The 10,333-nt window shown below is 39.6% G+C and overlaps 1 protein-coding gene across 1 annotated transcript; it reads right to left on the bottom strand.

Annotated features, from left to right (window-relative positions):
• Window positions 1-3,539: 3,539 nt before the first annotated feature.
• On the bottom strand, window positions 3,540-7,069 carry LOC113757334. Its single transcript, XM_027300687.1, has 4 exons — window positions 6,734-7,069; window positions 6,408-6,601; window positions 5,169-5,379; window positions 3,540-5,007 (listed from the first exon to the last, which is right to left on the bottom strand). The coding sequence occupies exons 2-4, from the start codon at window positions 6,417-6,419 to the stop codon at window positions 4,112-4,114; spliced, it is 1,119 nt and encodes a 372-aa protein (XP_027156488.1). The 5' UTR covers window positions 6,420-6,601; window positions 6,734-7,069; the 3' UTR covers window positions 3,540-4,111.
• Between the last annotated feature and the right edge of the window lie 3,264 nt (window positions 7,070-10,333).

Genomic DNA, 10,333 nt, shown 5'->3' with positions numbered 1-10,333 from the left:
ATAGAGTGGTATTGATTAAGACTGTGTTATCCTCAATGCCGAATCATTTGCTCACAGCTTTTTCTCCTCCAAAGGGGATATTCGTGGCATTGGAGAAGTTATTTGCAAATTTCTTGTTGGGGTCATCTGACTTTGGTAATAAATTTCACTAGATGCAGTTGGAGGATTTGTGTCAGCCGCGGGTAGAGGGGGTATTGGTCTACGTGGTATTAGGGAGGTCTACGACTCAATCTCGATTAAGCTCTGGTGGAAATTTAGACAACAACAGTCGCTATGGGCAGAGTTTATGTCAAGAAATTATTGCGCGGGGTTGCATCCTTGTCTAGCTGAGGATAGCCATTGGAGTTCCCATACGTGGAGGAGGATGGTTGCGGTGCAGCAAGTAGGGGATGACCACATTAGCTAGATCGTTCAGCAAGGATCGATGGATTTTTTGGCATGACAACTGGATGGGATCAGGAGTCTTATGCAACAAGGTGGAGATCTCCCATGACCATTTGGTGGTTGATTTTGTCGATCGGGGGGGACTGGAATGTCGCCATGCTTAATCAGTATTTGGATGCGGCTTTGGTAGGGTGAGTTCTGGAGGTTGCACCCCCATCCTTTCGGGGCAATGATAGAATGGTTTGGACCTTGACAAATTCTGGCACCTTTTCCACTTCATCGGCCTACTCACTTGTCGAACGGGTTACTAACAGCTCATGGCTTTCTGCCTTTGTCTGGCAGCAGTCTTCCAATTAAAATCTCTTTCTTTATGCTGCGACAGCTGTAAGGCGGGCTCCCTCTTACAGACCAATTGAGGAGATTTGGGATAAGCGGCCCCTCTAGGTGTTGGTGTTGCCAGGATCCACGAGAGGAGGACCTGAATCATGTTTTTTGTTCAGGAGAAGGGGCAAGATTGGTTTGGCGTCATTTCGAGATTAATGCTGGAGAAATGAGGTAGATGAATACGGTGCGACATATGGTGTGGTTTTGGTGGTTAAGGAGAAGGGATAACGTATATTTGAAGTTTTTGAATAGTGTTCTCCCGTCAGTGATTTGCTGGGAATTATGGAGGATAAAGAACAGGAAGGTTTTTGAAGGATGGAGAATGAGGGTCAGGGAGACTGTGAGTCGGATAGTCCAACTACTAATTGACATCTTTCATGTACAGTTCCCGAGGATTCAGTGGTCAGATTCCTCGTGGGAAGGGAAGCTTCGAGAGTTGGTTAACCGACAAAAGAGGATGATCATTCAGTCGGTCAGCTGGGTATCCCCGCAAGGGGGGTACAAGTTAAATTCGGATGGATGTTCTCTGGCGAACCCAAGATTGAGTGGAGGAGGTGGTCTAGTGCGTGATTGTCAAGGTAATTATGTATTTGGTTACTCGGAGCACTTTGGGATAATGACTAGTCTGCATGCGGAGCTTCAGGCGCTGCTATTTGGCGTTAGATACTGTATTGCTCGAGGGTACTTGGAGTTACGCTTAGAGGCGGATTCTCTTACCCTTATTCGGATCGTTCAAGGGGTTAGTGCTTGCCCATGGCAGTTGCAAAGGGAGCTAGATGAATTGCTTATGTTTAAACAACATTTTCAAATTATTTCACATTGTTACAGGGAAGCGAATGCTCCAGCTGCCCGTCTTGCAAATTTGGGTGCTGATTCTAACACAGGTCAGGTGTTTAATAGGTTTTCAGATCTACTACGGTTGGTCAGGGGGGATATTAGAATGGATAAGTTAGGGTTTCCATCATTTTGTAGACAGGTAATTGGTTATCTGTGAATGTATCCAGCCAGTGTAAGCATGATTACAACATTAATGGAAAGTTCAATTTTTTCAAAAAAAAAAAAAACGGACAAAAGCACTCTTCATGTCCGGTTGGCCATTGTATTGCATGGAGTGAGATGTGATGGTACATGAAGTATCTAAATAATTTTGGGATATGATGTATGTGAAAAAAACTATTTTTTGGAATATTATTTATATATCAATTATTTTTGGCATTTTTATCTTTACTCTTTACTTTGTTCCATTTTACATTTTTCTTATTCTTTTCTGTCTTGTATGACTAGTTATTTTAATTTTTTAGTATTATTATTCGTATAGTATTTTTAATGAACTTCAACTTATTCTCTTTTCATCTCTTTTCTATGCCCAATTATTAGTAGTAACAATAATTGCAAAGCATATTTTGTATGGTATTCAAATTATTTAGGTACATCTAAAACAAATGAGCTCATAACAAATCTAATTATTAATAGTAAAGTGGCAAATTAATAAGATTAAAATAAAAACAAAAATATTAGTAACAGTATATTATTCATTAACGACACTTTTTAAGAAATTTTTTACTCATTTGAGAAGATAAAATTTTTGTACTTTTTGTTTTCTTTTTGGATAACAAATTATTCTAAATAATATTTTGCTTGCATTACAAACACAATTTGCAATAACTTTTTTATTTTTCCAATCTTTTTTTTTTCATACATCACATCCCAAAAAATACTACAATAGTTATTTCAAATAATTTTCTTCTTGGATTGTGAATAGTCCATGAAGTGCATAGAGGTGCTATTCTTCCACACCTACATCTTAAGTAGAAGTTTGTTGCTTCATATGCATTGCTTGAGCTACAACTGTTAGGATTGTGCTCCATGTGTGTAGAAGACTGTGCAGCATCTGTGAAGAAAAGGAAATAAAGGATGTGATGAAGATGATAATAAATGAGCAAAATGGACAAGTGACAGTAGGTGTGATGTGAAACCCCGATCTAGACAACCAAAACACCATGGCTTAGGCAGCGGAAATTTGACCCAACTAATCCCTAGAAGTCACGAACAATTTTGATATTATCTCAACCCGTAACTACTCGAATTAACGAACCAAATTGGAGGTAGTAGAACGCCGCAATCAAGGAGATACTCGATTGATAAGTTCGGGTGAATAACTTGAGAAGATTCTCAAGTATTCAAAGGAAACTCTCTTGCCAAAGAGAAAGTGAAAACTCACTAAGGCTACGTTTGGTTCTACAGAATTAGAATTGAATTAGAATTGAAATTCTATAGAATTGGAATTCTATGAATTGGAATTCCAAATCATTTCAATTCTTTCGTTTGGGAAATGTATAGAATTGATACGGAATTTATTTGAAATTTCAAATTCTTTGTTTGTATGAGAGAAGAATTCATTAGGAATTAGAATTGTTTTCATGAAACATTTGCTTACATAAAATTTTTCTTTTTTTTTCTTTTTTATATAATAATTTCTTTTTTTCTTACATTTAGCTAATTTTTACTAAAGATTTAAAAGAAAGAACCAATTTGTGCCTTTAATAATTTATTTTTTCCCACTCTCATATCAATTTCTTTGGTGAACATTTCCAGATGGTATAGATATTGGCATCCAACCAAAATTGGACCTCACCCCCTTAAAAGTAAATCCCCAATGACACTAGCATATTTCTTAAAACATGGTAGAATATTGGACAGTGAATTAGTCACTAATTAACTCAAATAGTACGTTTGTAAAACAATTTAATTAACATTCTCAACAAATAAATTCAGTTTACTTGACAGACAAAGGAAACAATCTCAATTACTTTCCAGAAGCAACAAAAAAGGAAGACCCCAAAGCATACAGCTCTGCTCCCCAACTAAAGACCCTACAGCAAGCTCCATGGTATGACACATCCAGCACTTAGAATGCTGGTCCATAAGTCAATACCTTAAGTACCTAGATATGAAGAACATCAGATATTGGTGAATACCATGGATAATGCAAACAAATTTCAGCATCTCAACAGCAAGCTACGTCTCACACAAGTAGGTTTATTCTTCCAAAGGCACAGGACTGACTCACAAATAAAGATCTCAGACATTCTTAGCAGAGTTTATGAATTCAACTAAGCAGGACGGCGAAAATCAATCAAGAACTTTTCCTATTTGTTCCATATGTTCTTCATTTTCTTAAAAATAAATGACAAGAAAATGACAAAAGAACTCATCAGAATTTAAAAAGTCATGGATACACGATGGAGTAGTAACAACTTTTACTTGCTCTACTTGGGCTTCCAGCAATCAGCTCAACTTCTTCTACAAAAACAACTTCAACTGGAGATTACCCAAAAAAAAATCAATTACCAATGTGCATCAATAGCCAATCCTTTTTTAAGTCATCTCCGAGACCAGAAAAAGTGTCATACTTTGTCCTGTCATTCATAAGTAAGTCAATACCCTTCAACAATTGAAATCTATCCAATTCAATTTTAGATAACTCGTCTTCCACCATTTTTGTTGTAACTTTTGAGCATTCTGAATTTAAGTACTTATCCAGTGAATCTGCCATTCGTCCCAACACTTTGTAAAGTACTTGAGAGCTCGTTAGTTTTCTCTTTGTGCCACGATCATTTGTTGAAGATGAAGCTTTTGATTTTGACCGTTGTCGAGCTAGCAGTGCATTCATAACTTCATCTTCTAAAGATCGTGAATCAGTCTCAAATGATTCCTCTACATTAGCAGACTCTTCAACTTCAGTTTCAACATTAGCCTCAAAAACAGTTTGGGCACCCTCTCCATTTGCACGATCTTGTGAAAACAGTGTACAGATATCCTCCCAATTTTCAACCACAATTTTTTTTCTATAAGGAAGAATTTTTGGATTCTCACTTACTCGAGCATTCCATACATCCTCATCACGAACATCAATTCTACCTCTAGAGTAGTCCCATATTATCGCAGACCCAGAGTTACATGACTGGAGCAGTGGGTATAGGATGTCATAGTGTTTCTCCCATGTCTTGAAACGAGATAAAATATTAGCCTTTGTCACAGATATATTGAGCTTATCGAATAAAGCATTCATTACTACGGTGTAGGCTGCTGTCTTCCATGCACATTTACCATCCAATTTGTTTCCTTGGTTCATTTGGTCAATAAAACAGGTGCCCATTACACGATCCATTTCAGGAGTCCAAGTGAAATACCCTTTGCCTTTCCCTTTTGACTGAGATGTTGCTTCAGATGCCATATCTAAGGCAAATATGCACCAGAAAAACATCACAATGTCATGTTCTTAAGAATAGATTCAACAGCCACTGCATTATAGAACTAAAAGTGAGAGGCAAATATGCACCAGAAAAATCCATACATATGTTAAATGAAGAACTTATGATGACTTATTTGGACGGAACCTTTTTGCAAAAGCAATTTGGAGATGTTGCTAAGATCATCACTTATGTGCACAAAATAGTTTGGAGATGTCCTAAACTTATTCTGGTGACTTAAAGCTTCTACTGGTAAGGATTTTCCAGCACACTGCAACAAAAGAAAGAAACAGAAAAGTCCCGACAAAGCTTTCTTTCTAGAAACAAGACTACATTGTGGAGCCTCCGGTTCCAATTTCTGTCACCAATCAAACTGGAAGTCAGTAATGACCTCTGTATTTTGAATTCCATATCCATTCAAGCAGTAATATGATGTCGTTCATTTTCCCCCAAAAAGAGACCATATATATCAAAGAGCTCAAGTGAACATTGACAGAAAGAGAGATTACTAAATCACTCAAAATGCAGAAGACAAAGGATAAGTCAGTAGAAAGTGGATTTAAGTGCTCAAAGCATGCCAAACATCCAAGCTGCAGGCAAAAATCAAATTTTTACTTAATGACCTTCATGCATATGTGAATTAACAACTTCAAAGAAGTCTCAAGCACCAGTTAAAACATAAAAGACCTTGGTAATTGCTGGTAAAACTATTTTAGCATACATCTATATATCAAGGTTCTCCAAATTCACTACATTATCTAACATGTACAATAAACGATAACAGTAATCTATGCGTCCTCAGCATCACTCATGCTTGGACGAGTATCAATATAGAATTCTGAGTCCAAACCATCCATGATCCTTCCTCTGTTTACCAACATGTAGATGTACCGGCTTTGTCAAATTGGGCACCAAATTTGACAACATTGTGGAGCCTCCGGTTCCAATTTCTTTCCTTTAATGTTTAAATGGTTGAGGGAGTAATGACAAAATTTCAGTAACCTAATGCCAATTCCTAAAAGTACATGGTAAACTGAATCTGATTTTTTGTATTTTCCACACCTTCTTCCTATCTTCCATTTTGGACCCAAAGCATTTGGTTCGATGTAAGTTTTTAAGTTTATATATGTGACCATGTAACATAAGAAGTTCTCAACAAAATTTTCGATGAGGTAGGCCTCCCTTACAGAATGAAATCATAAAACAGTCTAGTCTAAATGTTAGAAAATACTCTTGTTGCAGGCAGCATAAAAGTGATTTGATCAGTTTCTGGACCAATTTCCTTCTTCTTTTTCTTCCAAGTAAGATAAAATACTAATCTACTCCTCCTCTTACACTCTGTGCATCCAAGTAAGTTATGAAAAACCTAGCGAAGGGCAAACTTACCACCGAAACCATGCACTAATAAACTAAACTTTATGAATGGCAGAGGCAAACATCAAGGCAAGACTCGAGCCATTGAAATCATGCAAGGCCATCAAAAACAAAAATGCCATCCCAGGGACTTCCACCCCATCCAAATTACCAAAGCAGGTAGTAAGTACTGAAGTAAGGTGAGAGGGCCGATTCACTGGTACGATCTGAGAGACATCAAATCACTGGCCATCAGAGCACGAAAGGGGCATAGCCGTTAGAGTCAAAGAAATTCAGAATTCAATATTCAATGCTGCAAAGTTAAAAATCGAAGGCAAAGGAGAGCTTTTAGTTGTTACCTTCCGGACTGAAGAACCCAGTTCGGAGCAGTCTTGCGATTGCTGAAGTGATGGGTAGATGCGTGGCAGAGCGATGCCGGAGACGGTGGTGGAAGAGACAAAATGTTAGGGTGGCGGTGAAGGGGATGACGCACAGAAGAAGCACTTGCGGTTGAGGAAAAGTGACTAATTAGATCGCGAGAGAGGGCTGCTCAAATAGTTGACCCGATTTTAATTTTTTACCCATTAGGATCCGCGTACTAACCCGAATAGGAGGTGAAATTATGGAATTGGAATTGTAATTCTTAGGTCTTACCAAAGAATTGAATTTGTGGAATTGATGGCTCGTAGAATTCAAATTGAATTCTAATTCTCTGGCATTGCCGGTGTCCAAACTAAAGAATTGGAATTGGAACCCCAATTCCAATTCTAAACCCCAATTCTATGGGGAACCAAACGAACCCTAATTGTATTTAATAGCCAAAAACTCATCTCAAAACAAAGAGGAAGTGGGGCTATTTATAGCCCTTACAAGCATTAACCCTAATCCAAAAATTGACCAAACTACCCTACATACTTAAGGAAGATTTTGGGCCTTACTTACTAACAAATGGGCCGCAATTAAACTAGTTTAATTACCTAGACTTTCTAAAGCGAGAAATAACCAAAATCAACGAGGAAAATCAAATAATCCTACTAAACTCAAGTATTCGTGCAATCAACTGGTCTTCACTTGAATCTTCCAATTCCTCATGTGCTTGAATGGGCCTTGGTCTTTATATTCTCATCATTCCCCTCCTCTTAAAGGCGATTTGTCCCCAAATCATGACTCTCTTACAAAACAAAAGTGATGAGAGCATGTGTATAGTCACCAAGCAACCTGCATGTCGCCTTCTTAAGCGAAGAATGATCATGACATCCTTGTGTAGAACAAGGACAACTCGTGGTGGTGGTAGATACATGTTGCGGACAGCAAGATTTCCATGACAATGGTCACACAAGCGACGTCTCAACCCTATGGGTGGATCATGAGCGGACGCCCGGTGAACCAAGGTTTGGTTGGGCTACGAGTTGTACGCATCAAGACGTGCAAACACTGCATCAAAGGCCAATGTAACTCGACTAGTGTTGGTTGGAATTACTTGACCAGCACTCTCTTCGCAGATCTCTATGGTTGCGGGTATTGCACACTGCAAGATGAAGGATATCTGACCACGAACAACCTGTACAAATGAAAACACGTTAAACACCACCAAGGTGGAACGATCCAGCTCCCAGTGCCCGATGTTGTCCTCAGGCTTAGTGAGCAGGATCAATGTTCACCCTTTCGCCCTTTTTTTTCCTTGCCTTCTAATCGATCCAACTCCCATTCCCTCTGTAAAACATTTTGGTCCTCTCGAACTTGTGTAGGTGAGAGTGGAACAAGTATGATCTTTATCCCTTTATGCATGAACGAGTATTTGTTGGAATGACCTTCATAAGTAACCTCGCGATCACATTGCCAAGGTCTTCCAAGAATAAGATGGGCAGCTTGCATAGGAACCACGTCACACACCAACTCATCCTCATATCTCCCAATGTTAAACTTCACAGAAACCTGCTTGGACACTCGCACTTCGCCGCAATCACTAAACCATTGAAACTTATATGGTGTAGGGTGATCTTGGACAGGTAGGTGTAACTTCTTGACAAATAAGGCACTGGCAACATTGATACAACTTCCTCCGTCAATAATCAAGCTACACACTTTCCCGTTAACTAGACATCGGGTATAGAAGATGTTGGTACGCTGCTCTTCTTCATTTGTGCGTTGAGCACTCAATGCCAACCTTGTAATAAGGCCTAGTCCAACTGGTTGGTCAGGGGCAATTATCTCTTCTTCCTCAACCAATGGTGGCATGCCTTCATACTCATCCTCCTCATCCGTTAGCACTTCACCACTTGGAAGCATGAGCATGGTCCTTCGGTTTGGGCATTGGGACGCGATGTGACCGAAACCTTGACACTTAAAGCACTTAGTGTCGCGGTTTCTAGGTTTAGATGCCCCTAGATCAACCTTAAATTCGGCCCTTTGGGTCGGTGTTGAAGATGACGAACCAGGCACCCATGCTCCATTCGAAACCCCACTTGCCTTGGCTGATTTTTGCTCACTCGTGTGGGTAATCTCGCCTTTATACTGCTGAGTTCTCCAATTTCTAGATTGGACGTTGGAGCTTTGGTGGGGGATACCCCTCATCTTGAGCCTCCTTTCCACCTTGATAGCTTTGTCCAATAATTCATCCATGTCAAGGTAATGCTGGAGCTCCACAACATCTGCAATTTCAGCGTGTAGTCCTCTCAAGAAACGTGCCATGGTTGCTTCTATATCCTCCCAAACATCAGCCCGCAGCATGGCCATCTCCATCTCCTTGAAGTAATCCTCAACCGTCATACTACCTTGGGTGAGAGTTTGCAATTTATGGTGCAAATCCCTGTGGTAATACGCTGGTATGAAGCGCTTCCTCATGATCCTTTTGAGTTCTTCCCAGGTGCGAATGAGTGGTGCTTCATTTCTCCTTTGTCTGGTACGAATCTGATCCCACCAAACGGCTGCGTATTCAGTGAAGTCAATGGTTGCCAACTTTACTTTTTGGGACTCTGAGTAGTGGTTGCAGTCAAAGAGCATCTCAATCTTCCTCTCCCATTCCAAATATGCTTCAGGGTCCGACTTGCCTGGGAAGGTAGGAATTTTGAGTTTGATTCCCTTTAGTTCATCATCCCCTTGATTAGGGATGCGTTTATAATTCCGGAATCGGTTTCCATCTGCCATGTCCTCCTCATTGTTCGAATCACCTAACTCCTCCACGTATGGTTGTCTCTTGGAGGCATTCTTGCCTAGGGTTGATTGCTCCACCTTATCCTCCAGTGTATCAATTCTCTGAGCCATGCGATCAATGGCGCCTGTTAATGCTTCAAGAACATGTTTCATGTCATAAGGGTCACTTGTCGCATGAGTTTGAGACATGTTTATAGAGTACCTGCAAGGCTCAACAAACAGTTAGTAGAAACTGCCTCACTCACTCCCTTAGTGTATCACTCACCCTCGTGTATGTCACTCAAAGCGCTCCAATGGACTTACCAAACACCTTTACCTGTTGGGTTAGGTAGTTTGAGAAATGCTGCTCAAGCCCAAATAATTGTCACCAACTTCTTCCTCAAGAGTAATCACGGAGATGTAGGAGAAAGTGTAGGGAAGTGTTCCTAAAAGTTAGGAGAAAATATAGGAGAAAATATAGGAGAAAGTGTAGGAGAGTGTTCCTAAAATCTAGGAAGAGAATATAGGAGAGTTTCCTAAAGTGGATGAGAGAATATAGGAGAGTTTCCTAAAGTGGATGAGAGAATATAGGAGAGTTTCCTAAAGTGGATGAGAGAATATAGGAAAGGTCCTAAAAATGTATGAGAGAATTTAGGAAAGTTTCCTAAAAATAGATGGGAGACTTTAGGAAAGTTTCCAAAAGAAATGGATGAGAGAGTTTAGGAAAGTTTCCTAAAAAATGGATGAGAGAATTTAGGAAAGTTTCCAAAAAAAATGGATGAGAGAGTTTGGGAAAGTTTCCTAAAAAGGTAGGAGAGAGAGTGTCC

This window comes from Coffea eugenioides, unplaced genomic scaffold (genome assembly GCF_003713205.1).
Source record: "Coffea eugenioides isolate CCC68of unplaced genomic scaffold, Ceug_1.0 ScVebR1_2986;HRSCAF=4116, whole genome shotgun sequence".
In the NCBI taxonomy this organism is placed as follows: Eukaryota; Viridiplantae; Streptophyta; class Magnoliopsida; order Gentianales; family Rubiaceae; genus Coffea; species Coffea eugenioides.
Note: the sequence above shows the minus strand (reverse complement) of the source record. Positions and strands in the feature narration are given on the sequence as shown.

What these genes read in the sequence shown, in the direction of transcription:
- LOC113757334 (XM_027300687.1), bottom strand. An exon ending in CAAATTGCTTTTGCAAAAAG is followed by an intron (nt 5,008 to 5,168) that starts GTTCCGTCCAAA and finishes TATTTGCCTTAG; the next exon opens with ATATGGCATCTGAAGCAACA.